Here is a 14,294-nt window from a genome sequence, read left to right as displayed (position 1 = left end):
TTCAAGGTCCTGGTTTGCTTTCTAGTAGAAAGGATATGGAAAGCCCCTATTTCTGGTCAGCAAAGAATTCCCCTGCCATGGGGGAGCTCCCAGCTGATACACAGCCAGCATTACTGGATCCTGCACAGATACCACTTGGCACCGGCACGGGATGCATTAGGAACTGGAAAGAAGTGGCAAGAGCACGTTTGATGCTTCTGAGGGCTCGCATGCCTAGACTGCTCTAATTTATACTCAGACTAGCTCTGCCTTATACACGGCAGTTCTGCGAGGCTAAGCATAAATTCAGTGCAACAGAGAATCTGGATTTAGCTAGGTATGAGAGGTTTCTAATGCTAAATCATAAATTAGCCAAGAACACTCAGCTTGTTTTTACTGCCCTGTAAGATTCGGGGAAACTTAGAGCCTGGACGAAAGTAATCAGCCTTCAGAGCTGTCATCCTCTGTCTTAACCCCCACAACCAGGTGTCTTGGTCTGTGCAAGCACACAAAACCTTGGGTATGCTCTTAACTGCTCCTCTGCTGGCTACTGCGAATTCTCATCTGTACATGAATTGCTCGTTTCTCTTCACAAGGGCAAAATATTTGGCTGCAGACAGCAGGATTTCCTGACAAAAATGTGCAATTGTGTCTCTTGCATTTGTCCAACTACATTTGAGACACAAGCTTAACTTTCAGCATGTTTTCCAAGCAGCAAGCAGAAGAGATTTTGGGTTGATTGAAGAGGACACATAAGGAGAAGGAAAGACATTCAGTGGAGTCTCCGTCTTCCTTCTGTACCTGCACAAGTTTCTCTGAAAATGCCAAAAGGAGTTTTGCACCTTTCGTTAGAATAGGTCTGGCATAACGCCGTCCAGTTCTCCCAAGCCATGTGTAAATTCAGCCCGGGATACACACCATATCATTTATTTTCTGAGGAAAGCTGTGCAGTATTTCTTGGAATAATGAAAACCTGGCTTCTGGTTTTCCAGATACAGATTTCTACTACATAGTAAAATTTGGGCTTTCTGACCTCTGTCAGTTTTATGGCTTTTGCAGATACCCAAGTCCTGAACACATGCACTCCAGTGACTTTGATCAGCAGTTCCCAAGCTTAGCTCCTCTGGTTACCCCCATCAGAGATGGTGCTGCCCCGTGATAAGATCATCTATTCAAAACCAGAAGCCTCTTGCCAAGCCAGGTACGCGTGTACAAAAAAGCACGTCTGTCACCTCCAACCCTCTTACTGCAAAGTCTCGTTCATCCAAGTGGGATTCTCAATTCCATGTTTTCATCTACCGCTGCCCTAGATGTCTCACCTCAGAAACCGGAGCTTAAGTGTCCAACCCCTTACTCACCTTTTGACTGCACCCATGCGAAGCAGGGTGACAGTGCCTGTGGCCACATCCTCCTCCACTGAAAGCTGCCCTGCCTCAGCCACCCTGCTGCCTCCTGCCTTAGCCCCGCTGGGCCCTCCTGGAGCAAGCACTGAGCCGTGAGCGTGGGCTGGAGCAGTGGCTGCTGAGCAGACCGCTGCAGCTACGCAGAGAAGCAAGGCACGGCTGATCAGCAAAACCCTTCTGTGTGGATGTGTTTCCCTCATGGCTCAGATAAGTGCTTGTACACAAGCACAGTTAACAGCTGCCATCATCGGTACCACTGTAAGTTGGCTTTGTACCACAGTTTGGGGATGTCTGCCTTAGACAATAGGTGCAAATACGCGTAACAGTCACATTTAGATCTGTGCTCTCCCTGACAATGTTCTAATTTAAGATCCTAGTTTCACTTAACCAGACATTTTTACTGCAGATAACTTCATTCCCATACGGCACCTTCAAGGACCATGACTCCTCCAGAAATGCATATTACACGAGCCAAATTCTACTAACAGTTGTACTGCTAACAGGTCACATACTTGGGGTTTGTTTTTTGACTAATGTTTGTTTAAAAAAAGTGAGGAATACATGTTGGATTGTAAATACGTTCATTCCAAAAAAACTGTGAAGAGTATAAGGAGAGTCAGATGGAAGAATTTTACCTCTACTTTGTGCTGATTATATAATTTATCAAGAAATTGTTCCACAGGCCTCCAACAGATGCTCTGCTGTTAAAGCCATGAAAAGTCATTCAGGGAGAGGGTAAAGGCCTCGGGGGTGTGGTCCACATGCTTCAGCACATATATCCTCAGTCCTGGCCTGCAGATATCACATCTGGTCCAGGCATGGACCTGATGGTTGGCCAAAATACAGGCTTACAATAATGCTCCTTTTTTTTCAGCTTTAATGTAAGCCTGCTTTCTTGCCAAATTCAAATCCTGCCAAAATTTGGCCAAAGATGTTTGCTCAATTGTGCAATATCTTAAGTTTATATCCAACAACTCTTTGCAAAAACAATTGTATCGTGTTTTTAATGTTTACAGGCATTAACAATATTTAATTTTAAGTAGAATTTTACTGCTGACACTCTCGTGTTTTACAGTAAATTACCTTAGAGAGGGTTTTTCCATTAGCTCTTAGTGTCACGAGTCCTGCACAGCACACCAAAGCACTGGAGCTAGAGAGACCAGAACTTGGAGGGATGGTTCCATCTAGCAGACAATTCATTCCAGTTGGGTTATTAAGATCAAAATGTTCCTAACAATGAAAAAATAAACAATCTCAGTTTCAAGTACAGACAGGCTCAGGCTTGCAATTATCTGATACTTAGAAAGAGAATCTTTCTGCTGAGTTGCTGGAACCAAGAACCTGCTTCTGGTATCTCCAAAATAAAACAAAATTTTCGCTCCGTTCCTTAAGACCAAAGCCAATGGTAGGGCTTCAGCCAAAGGTATCTCTGCAGTTCCTGGACACAAACATATTTAAACTGACAGAACTGTACCCCAAGCAGAATTCAGTGTGGGCTAAACGCCCAAGAATTTACCAAGCTTCGTGGGTGGGTTTTGCAGCAATTGGCTCTGCTCTGAGCTTCCGTGGCAACAGTACCAGAGATTACCAGTGATTTTATACTCTACTTCTGTCCTTTTCTCCACAGCTCCTTGCTTAAGGCATCCTGAAAAGTGTAAGGTCCACTCGACGCTTCACTTCTAATGCTGGTTTCACTTCCAATGGAGCCGCATCACACGGATGGGGAACTAGTAGTCGTGCAGTTGCACTCCAGGCCAGATACTCCTACATCCTGAAGCACCACAGGACTGACACTGAGGAAACCACAATGGTACTTGAATGACACTACGCTTTAGGAGGCACAGAGACTTGCCTACCAGCGGTGACGGTCTCTGTCATGCTGTTTCTAGAATAAAGTTTAATGTATTTTTACAGACGTGATAGTAGTTGTAGGGAGGCGGGTGCTGGTCTGTTCTCCCGGGTAACTGGTGACAGGACAAGAGGAAACGGCCTCAAGCTGCATCAGGGGAGGTTTAGATTAGACGTTAGGAAAAAATTCTTCACTGAGAGTGGTCAGGCACTGGAACAGGCTGCCCAGGGAAGTGGTGGAGTCAGCATCCCTGGAGGTGTTCAAGGAGCGTGTAGACGTGGAGCTTGAGGCCATGGTCTAGTGGGTCCGGTCGTGGTGGGGTGATGGTTGGACTGGGTAATCTTACAGGTCTTTTCCAACCTTAGTGAGTCTGTGATTCTTTGTGACAGATATCACAGGTAATAGGTTCAATTCAGAAGTCATAAATCATCATGTACATACCCTTTTAATTACTCTTTAATTGCTTTTTTTTTAATTTATCATCACTTAGATTTCTCTCTGTTGTTTGAAATAAACACACAGCAGTTATTAAAAATGATTGAATGTATATGGAAGGTATATGAATAGCTACATTCTGATACACATTTATATGTCAATGAACTATGTTACAGTGTCAATAATCAGAAAAAATGGCATGGTTTCCATAAAGAAATGCCCACCTTCAAAAGATTTCTACTACTTTTCCTGAAAAAAAAAAAGGTTTTGTGGTTTTACTTCAACCACAAATGCCAATGGTAGAGCTCTGCAACACTTTAATGTCTTCTACCATCACTTCAAATTATTTTTATATCCCTTTCTACAAATATAAGGGAATTCATACCTTAAATACTATTGCTGCCCATGCCCCTTCATGAAGAACACTAGACAGGCTTGTTAAAAAAACAGAAAATGCTTGAGTAACCAGAAACTGATCCAGTTTCTGGATTGTCTTGAATGTGAATCAGGCCTGCAAACTTATCACGCGATGTTTAAATAGAAAACGTACTTCAGTTTCAAAAATGGACTTTGCCAAGTTCTGCAATAGTCCTGTCCCAAAAGGATAGCATGTTCAACTTAATATAAACAGATTATCCCGCTGGACCCTCTGAGTACTTGTATTTCAGTGTTTCTTAAGTCTGTAACATTTATGCTTATTTTCTGCCAGTGCTAGAGTCTGCAAACCTGCTTTGCAAATTAACCTTCAAGTATGAAAGCTTGTCCTTAGGAAACAAATCTCAGTAGCAGACTGCAAAATAAATAAAGTCAATTGGTCATGCTAGCCATAACATGAGAAAGGATATACTGTAAAGAAACCTAACCTATATCTCTACAGTCAATGCAATTTAAATGCCTGTGTTACTGAGGAATACAGAATTGAAAATTCTCATGTTACTGCAAACGTAAGTAATTTATGGGGGTCTTAACATAGAGGCAGGGGTCTGTTTAGGAACAGTGGATTGTAATAAAGTGATTTGTGGCACTGGTTGTTCCAAATACTGTATTTTGAAGACTCCAGTGGCAGGTCTGAGGCAGGTTTCCTTGGCTATCTGCAGTCCTTATCTATTGGATCATCCTGTGGGGGGACCTAGGTAGCTTATCCTGGGGCAAGCTTCACATGCTTTGTAAAGCACATTCACCCATAATTTGGGCTGGCTGTGGTGACCTGTTCCTGACTTAGCTATCACTGTTTATCCCACCTGCCCTTCCAGAAATATCACTGGATTGACATCAGCTGAGAAGTCACCATGTTTTTACCTCAAAGGGCCAGGAATCACCTGCAAACAGCAGGTGAGATTCCTAGGAAGCTTCAATTGTGAGTTCTGAGTGCTTCCCAGGCCAATGCTGTCGAGGAGTGCTTGGTTTCACAAGTAGTTCTGGCCTCAAGTCAGTCTGGAGAGAAGCTAGCTCACAAAGGAGAAGATAAAGCTCAAATGAGCAGATGAGAAAATGTCTGTGTGTTCAGCATTTCTGCCTTCACCGTAAGTGTGCTGTTTCCTCCATAACTGCACTCTTAACTCGGGAAATTTTGAACACCCCATTGAAATTCCACACACTGAAAATTGGGATAAGTAATGGTTCTTAGTGGAATATTTCCTTTGTATGATGTTTATTTACTTTTTATATTTTCTTTTGCCTACTGCACGAGCCAGCCTCACTCAGTTGTGCACAAGTTGTAGGTTTTCAACGTTAATGGAAATTGATGTTTTAGAAAATGTTTTCATAGGAAGAAAAGCACTTAAATATGATCTTTGTGTCCTAACAGACAAGCCTCCAAATCTTTTTAAAAGCAAATTTTAATTAGATGATTCCACTAGAAAACATTCTTTTAACTTCAAAATTGAGAAATGTCATCTTGATGAGTTTGATCATAACTTTACGTAAATTACAATAACATGATTATTTATTTAGTAATAAAAGTCAAAATGGTGCCCTGCAAATATTTTAAAACAAACCCACTCATATCTCTTCTTTAAATTTTAACATAAAAATACTTCATTGTATGTCAAGAAAAGCTATAGAATGCAGGGAAGTATTTTGAGGGTGAATAGATACGTTTGTCATGTTTTGCTTCTACATTAATTTCATGAGTTAACCGTATTTGGCTTACCTGAACACCCTTCAGTCCACACAGGAAGTAGTTATGCCACTGAGGTTTGGTCTTGTTAATCTGAATGTTATTAACACTAGTACTGAAATCCCTGCAAAAACAGAAAAACCTTGAGGCTGTAACTTGTCAGTAAATTTAGTTTGATAAAACGTGGCTTGTTACTGCCACCTGCTGATGAACAAAAACATTTCTATGTTAATTTGTTTCAGTGCAGGGTTTGGGGGGGTTTCTTGGTACAGATCTTCTTTATTAATCAAGTCTATAAGGATATTTTAGATGGAAGCATAAATATTTTTACTTCAGTTACAGAATTTCTTAAATAAATTTAGGAATTAAACTGCCTTTGACATTCTTAATTAAGGCAGCATGCCTTCCATCGTGTGTGTGTATGTTCCCTTGAACTCTTAGAGAAGTGAAGACCTGAATAACAGTATCTGTCAAGCCTAGAATAGAGATAAATACGCTTTGGAGACTGTGGTAACCCCTGCTCAGGAATTCATCTTCATTACCTTTGCTGTGAATGGCACTTGACTAAAACAGGCCTAACGCTGCAAAATTATATTATGTATGTTACAGGGTATAATTAAAATAATTTTGTTTAGTCTATCTATTTCCTCCAGGATAACTCTGATAATAGTATTCCTACTCCATCTTCATTACAAAGTAATAAAAGCAGTAAGCCTGAATGTTCCTAAAGAAACTACTGCTGCAGTTAGGTGCTGTCAAAACGGGCATGGAGTGATGTGCCGAGGCCTCAGGGGAGCACGCATTCACCACCAAGAAGCGCGGACTACTTACAGGTCTGTAGTGTTGAATGCCCAAAAACTGTATCTCCCTGATGTCGTTACAGCAGATGCCCACAAAGAAAGAGGAAAGGAGTTGAGAATGTCAAGATAACCTAAAAAAAGTATTCCGAAGTTGCAGGCTAAGCTGTGCTTTACAGGGCAAGGTCTGCCGAACATTATGAACAGAGGCAGCTGAATTCCCTGGAATTATTTAGGTTTAATGGGAATAAAAACACTCTGAAGAAATTATACAGCAGGGGACAGTCTGCAACTCCTAAGAGGATGGAGCTTTTCATTCTTAGGCTAGTCCCAGTCGCTGCCTGTGAAGGTTAGTGATGTGCTGGTTTTACTGTTATCCAAAATAATCTCGCTGGTTAATACCTGTAACGAGTACCAGTGTGAAGGTGTGTTTATCAGTATTCTGTTACCTATGGAGAAACAGTTACGCTAATAGAAAGCATCTTGAAAATTATATCGTTGTCCTCAAATGATGGCTGAAAACTTCACTTTCTTCTGGTGCAATTAAAGGCTGCAAGTTTTGTGTTACGCAACCCCCAAACACGACAACCAGTGTAAAAATGGACCCACAATCCTATGTCTAATGCTAGCAATGCTACAGTGAGCTACTCTACTCATGCTACCAGTCTACAACCTATTCCCAGCTCAGAGTTACACTTTAAGAATCAATTTATGATTAGCATTTTGTCAGTTAGCCATTCCATTTCAACACTGGGCACAGTGCAGAAACACCAGACTGGTGTACAGTTCAACACATAAACTGCTCTCTTCCAATCTCAACCGTCAGAATAGCGCCGCTTACAGGACTTCACCGACGACGCAGCATCCGAGAACTGTACAAAGTTAGGTGTTGGAAATGACTGGGGTTTCAGAGTACTGAGGTTACAATAAAAGGGAAGTTTGAGAATAGCCACAAATTCTTCCAGTTTGAGATTCAGCTGTATTTAGAACAATCTCCCAGAAAATAAAACAATATCATTTTGCTATGGCTTTTGAATAGAATACACATACTTCTGTAGGTTTATTTAAAATAGCAAATACTTGTCCAAAATCATGAAGATTAAAAAAAAAATCCTATGTTTGCTTATGTTATTCTACAATAATCCTAAATTGTTATTGCAAAAAAGCGAGGTTGACAGGAATCAATGTGTAGAAGTGATAACAGAAAGAAAATTGGAAGTCCTTTTTCCCTCAAAAAGAGAGTTCTAAAATATTTTATCTTTGTAATTCTTTTTATACAATCAGACAAAACTTCAATGAATGAGAAGATATACACTATGATTATATTTGCTGGTTGTCAAGATAAATAAAAAAAATTACTTCTTCAAGTGCATCTTGCTCATTTCTGCCATCTTCTTGTGTAGAAAATGAAAGAAAAATTGGCTTTCATTTTGGCAGGTTTCCTATGGACATAATTCACACAAACACAGAACATGGGACTGGCAAGATCCCTGGGATCCTTATGTCTATTTTTTGTTACCACATTCGTTATAAAAACCAAAAACCTCACACCTGATACTTTTAAAAGAAAGATTTTCAGGTTTTGCCAGGAGATGGAAACCAACTGATAATTATAATCCTCTGGTGTTTCTGAAGGCATTTATCACATCAGATATTCTCTGTACATGTGTTTCTCAATCACAGAGATGTTATGTGAAGGGGAGGTATCGAAACTACAAAAGACTAACTTTTGAATACTGTTTTAGCTCAAATAACATAAAAGGCATCAGTTGGGATTATTTATGATGAAAAACACATACGTGGTTTTTCGTGCAACCTATTCTCTGTTGTGTTTTTCCTAAAAGTTACCATCAACTATCAGGGTGGAAAAGGGCTACAGAACTGTTACACATTTTACCAGTTCACAAAACAAGAATGAAATAGGAAATAGTGATTCTATGGAGGCTTATGGTTAGTCGTCGTTTGCCAAAGGCCTATGTATATCCATCCGCCACAGGCATAAATCTACCAGTGTAACAGGCTGGGAAAGGAAGATATACTGTCAACAGTTTTGTTATGTGGTGTAACATTCGAAGTGTTGAAAAATATTTCTTTGTTATGAAATTATGGCCATGTTTTAGCTTTGTTTTTAAGCAACAGTGTCTCAACAAAACAGAGATGCTTAATGGTGTATTCCGAGACCTCTTCTTGGTTTATGGTCTAAAACATGTGATTTCAAACTGAAACCAGGGCAGATATAAAAATACAGGGACTGTGTATGCAATTTGAATTCAAAAGCTGGAATTCTAGATTTGGTAGGAACTGTACATACCCTAGGAGAAGGCCATTTCAATTGTGATGTAATGTGCCAAAGCTCAAGGACCAAGTAAAAGTGTTTACCTTTTGGATATTGCTTTATTTAGTACCCATTGTAACACTTCTCCTAATCAAAGCTATTATAAATCTAGAACCATTGCCTCTTGCAGAATGGTTTTGCAATACAGCTGAAGCCCTGTTGGAGGTTGCTATTAAAGAATGGGAAAGGTCACACTCAGCTCTCCCATTTCCTTTTCCTTGCTCACCACTGCATGTTCCCACTGTTTACCCAAGTCAGCTCTAGTGCCGAGTGCACGGCAATTCAGTTCACTAAAATGACAAGATTTTTATCAGGCAAAAAATAAGTGAGGAGTGCATTTTATCTTAAGATCAGACAAGTACTACACCTGCTAAAAGACAGAGGGTGGGTCAATGTTAGAAGCAAGTAGAGGGAGACTAGGAGTCAAGGAAGCGAGCCATCACCTTTGGCAGTGGCAAACTCTTCATTCAGCCCAGCTACACTGTGAAAACATACTCCACAAAGCGAGTGAAAAATATTTGAATATTCATCCTTACCATGGAAGTAAAAATTCCTTTTGACTGCCTTATTCACAGGCAGCAGCTCAGAACGCGTTTTTATAATAAGTTGAGCTTTGCGCAGGAACCCGTGCTTAAATAGTTCCCACTTTTGGCAGTATGTTGCTGTCCCTGTGCTGCCATACACGGTTGTCGTGGTGCTTTCAGGGCCTAATTTACATTTGGCTTAAACCAATGGGCTTAATAAAAATGGCTTAAACTAAGCTTGGACTGATTCTGATTCTTGCAAAATGCCCACAGAAGTTCCTGCAGACGAGTGACCTGATCTGAACTGCCATGCAACCACACAAACATCAGTCTGTTACAAGGAAGCAGGCAGAAAAATGTGGCTGAAGTTGAAAAGAATGACAGGATTATTTCCCCATGTTCAGCACTTGTGAGACCAGAGCTGCAATACTGCCTCCAGTTTTGGGGTTTCCCAATACAAAACAGACATTGGCAAACTGCAGGGCATCCAGCAGGATGCAGGGCCATCAGGATGGTTACAAGGGATCTCCAAAGGTCCCTTCCAACCTAAATGAGTCTGTGATTCTGTGAATAAGCAGCTGTGGAGGAAGTGGAAGAGAGGGAATACAGATTCTTTGAGCCAGGATTGTTGCTAAAGCTGTTGTGTTGTGAAAATACAGCCCCAGGTTCTCCAGAGCAGGAGAGCATTGGCTTAAATATGCAGTAATGGACTACAAAACTTTTCACTCCCTTCTCCAGGAGAAACTGAACTGTTGCCAGTTATAGGGATGACATCAAGACAGACAAGCTAATAGAAGAGAAGACAGGATTGCACTTTTAGGAAGACTGAAAAATTGGAGTCCTCATGAGAGAAATCTGAACAAGCAGGTGGGAGACAGAAGCAGCAGACCTATTTCTCTAAGCTGATGCACACCGCGTGGTCTCGGTGGGATTCCACCTGCTTAGAGCATTCATTTTACATGCTTAAGCTTTACGCTGCAGTGGAAGTTTGTCAGATCTCTGAAAAGTTAACCTGTGCTGCAATTGCATAAAGAGGTTCAAAAAAATTAGTGAATAAACAAAGTAATTACTTACGAGTACAAAGAATTGGTGTTTGCCAGTTGCACAACTTGAGTTTTTACAGGTTCTACCGCAATCAGTATATCTTGTTCTATAGCCATCGGGAGCACGGCGTAACCGCAGTAATCTATATGTTCTCCTACCAAAGAAACAGGCAGTTAAAATATTTTGGAATAATTTTTTCTGGAACAGCAGTAACAGGGCTTCTACAGGGCTTCAGTGCTGTTTACCGTACAAGACTTCCTGAGTGTAGTCTCAACTCTTATTATTTAATGTTTGGGGTGCACTTCCTCCACTTCATACTGCTGCACAGAAATTTTGTTCTTTCTTTTGTGATCTTATCTATTGCATTTATTTCTAAATCTTCAAGTTTTAACATTGGCTTATAAAAATAAAAAAAAAAACCACCAACCACTACTACATAAATTATTGTCCAGCAACAAGGACAGCCACATTATTTGTTGTGACAGTACAAAAAATTAAGTCAAAACAAAGACATTTAACTGATGACTGGAAGAGATAAAGGCAGCACATGACTCCTCATTATATGATTTCCTCTGCTCATGTGGGTGATTCATCAGCCACTAGATAAGGCTTGGGGTGGAAATTTTATGGATTTTTGGATAAAATTTCTGGACCTTTTTCCAGGAAGATAATAATTCTATTTAAATAATCATTAATACTGTTACATAAAACATAAAGTAACATTCAAATAGGAACTGCATATAGAAAACATCCTCTCTCTTGAAAATAATTCTCAGTTAGCATATGCTGCCTATTTAATCTATATGACATGTTCACACAGCACCGTGATAAAAATTATCACTAACTGCACAACGGGCTAATTAATTTTTAAAGCTCTGTTTTGCAGGATCCTTTACTGACATTGTCTGCAAACGCATAGGGTTACTTTATGAATATACACAAATTGAGCTCTAGGGAGAACACAGGCCTAAAAGGGACAGAGAAATCTCAAAAATAAGGCTGCCACAGAAATACAAGTCAGTCCTAAATACAAAATAAGCAGACTCTCTCCAGTCTGCCAGTAAATCACGACCAACTGTTCTGTGGACACACCTCTATGGAAGAGTAAAGGAGAGGAGATGATGGTAGAATCATTTCATGCTTTATCACATGCATTGCTGCATAGCTGGTTTTATCTAGTAACAAATTGTAATGGAAGAGGAAAAAATACATTAATTTAATTCGCAGATGCATTGTTTATCAACTACTTCAGATGAGATTTCCATCCAAAGCCTTTAAAATAAAATGGTACCCAACCATAAGATGACAAGTTACTCCACTTTTCAAAAGCATCACTAGTGCTGTCTGTAAATATTTTTTTCCGAAACTGGTATTTGAGTGTACAGTTGTTTATAATGAGGTGTTGCAAAAGCTAGTAAAGTATTACATTCTCCTCTCCATTTACCACAAGCAACCTCTCTGGAGAATATAAAACTAAGACCAACATTAGTCTGATTCTATGTTTTCAACTGCTAGGCTTCCATTTCAGCAGACAAAATAAGAGAAGACTAATTTTTCTCTCTTACCTATTAAGTTGACTCGCCCTGGCGCACGAACGTAAAACTTGGGGGCCGATCCAAATTTTGATATAAACATCTCCTTCAGCTTCTGCAATCTTAAAGGCAGGTTAGAAACATTTAGAAGGCCTATATTTGCATAAAGGTGGGAAGACTGTGGTGTAAAATGTTTCTTGAAGTAAATTTGATCCAACTTTTTGAAGTATGTGGAGTTTGCTACATCAGGAGCGACATTAAGCTACTTATTTTTGCTCTTCACATAACACTGATTGTGACAGAGAAGACTATTTAGAAAAGTCTAATTAATAAGAAATGTGTATGCTCACTTGAAAAGGGTAGAAGGGGCCTGATTTTATTTAAGTCCTCTGTCTAGGTTGGCTCTAGACAGAAGCAGGGAAAGCAGTTGCCTGGGGAAACAAAATGCAATGGCCTCCACCTACCTCTCCTATGCCACAGCTCTGTAGGACTGTTTGCCATTGGGGAAGAATCCGGGTGATTTCTCAGAGACACACGCACAGAGGCACTCCCTTCAGGCTCAGATCTGACTGCACCAGGCCTGAGCAAGTCCATTTCCTTCTAAGATTTGAGTTTGTAAAATCCCCTATTAGACACTAGTCCATTTCTGTACAAATGCATCTACAGAGAACTAAAATTCCAAACCTCAGATTATCCCCGTGACTTATTTAGGCAGCATTTACAGGTTTACAGCGACAGTTCCCAGAAAGCTCTTGAGGTTTTCCTTTTGGAAGTGGCAGACGGGACACAGAGTTCCAACACAAAGAAAAAATCGGGCATATTGCTTTATTCCCTGAGACTGCAAGGGGATGTTGCTTCCACCCCATGTGTTTGCAAAGAAGTTGGGATGCTTTAGTGTGTCATGCAGGAACAGTGGGTAAACAAAGACCACAAGGAGATTAAGCCATTAGCTTAGCGAAGCGTGAGAAATATGATAGTGATTCACTTCTAAACTATCTTAAAGCAATCTAGGTTGCACACTAACCCATTAACTTTCATTCATGTAAGCAACAGACTAAAATGATGACAAAGCAGTCAGAAAAGAAGAGAAGTCATATTTTAAATGGGATTTACACCGGCATACCCTGCTGGCATTGAAGAATGTGGCTAATAATTTTTTGTTTTCTTTTTAGTTTTTGGTCTACTAATAAAAATCCAGCAACAGGAACCCTGCTAAGGTTTCCACATTTAGTCTAAAACTAGAACGGGAAGCCTAGTTAATGCAAAGCCTAAGAAAGAAGGCAGCAATGAGAAACAGATGTTACAAAATTTCACAGCCAATTATTTACTTTGTACTTCTTTATAAAAGCTGTGTTACTGTCCAGCTACACATATTCAAATGTTCTGTAAAATTTCTTTAGAAGGAAAGCTACAAAATATTATTTGTTGTGATTTTTTTAACAGCTCTGTCAGAACTTTTCCATTCTGGTGTCCGGTAACAAAGCTGTATTAGGTCCCTCTATAATTTCCCCTTATAATCTCTCCCAATATTGACTAGTTTATCACTGTTCCAATTAGCAGAAGCAATTTCTGCCATTTCATTGTACAATCCCTTTTCTAGATCACACTAATAATATTGTGGTCCATGGGGGAAGCTGTTGGCAGAATTCTAGGTGTTAACTTGATTCCTTTTTGTGTCAGTATTTAGAATACTGCTTTGTTTCACAGATATTTTTACAGTGGTCTTGGTACCAAGAGGCTAAGAACAGACAGAGCAGTCGTGGGGGCATGTTTATCTAAGTGCTGATTGATCCCTTTTTTTAATGAGGGTTTTACAAGCAGCCCCGATGAAAGGCTATTTACAGGCTTTGGCCTTGATGTTGCAACATTCATGCTGCATTTTAAGCACCTACTTCAAAGCTGATTGTCAGAAGCGTTAAGGAAAGACATCCCTCACAACTTCACACATTCAAGTCTGGAAATGCTGGACTTGTCCTTTCGCCCTGACTTTGACTGAAACACAGTGCAATCATACGTCAGTAACTCAAGTTCTTAAAAAATAACACTTCTCCAAGCTCTAACACAGGTAAAAAGGTTTGTTTGAACTGTTTGTGCATCCTACTTCCACACACCGAGTCCAACTCCGTGGGGTAAAAGCATGCGTTGGTGCATGCCGCAGGCATACCGATGCAGAGACAGGCTGATGCTGCTCCAGGGAATCGCATGGGCGTTTCTTTTATAGCCAAAAGGACGACCGGTTGGAGCGAGTCCAGAGGAGGCCACGAAGATGCTCCGAGG

At 40.3% G+C, this 14,294-nt stretch overlaps 1 protein-coding gene across 1 annotated transcript; it reads right to left on the bottom strand.

The window, feature by feature from the left end:
• Positions 1-2,465: 2,465 nt before the first annotated feature.
• On the bottom strand, positions 2,466-12,139 carry LOC104515733 (N-acetylgalactosamine kinase-like; the record flags this gene model as incomplete). Its single annotated transcript, XM_010159819.1, has 4 exons — positions 2,466-2,612; positions 5,819-5,909; positions 10,516-10,639; positions 12,051-12,139. Coding segments are annotated over 4 exons (451 nt in total), but the record flags the coding sequence as incomplete, so codon positions are not given.
• Positions 12,140-14,294: the final 2,155 nt, after the last annotated feature.

Source organism: Eurypyga helias, unplaced genomic scaffold (genome assembly GCF_000690775.1).
Source record: "Eurypyga helias isolate BGI_N326 unplaced genomic scaffold, ASM69077v1 scaffold32049, whole genome shotgun sequence".
Lineage (NCBI taxonomy): Eukaryota > Metazoa > Chordata > Aves > Eurypygiformes > Eurypygidae > Eurypyga > Eurypyga helias.
Note: the sequence above shows the minus strand (reverse complement) of the source record. Positions and strands in the feature narration are given on the sequence as shown.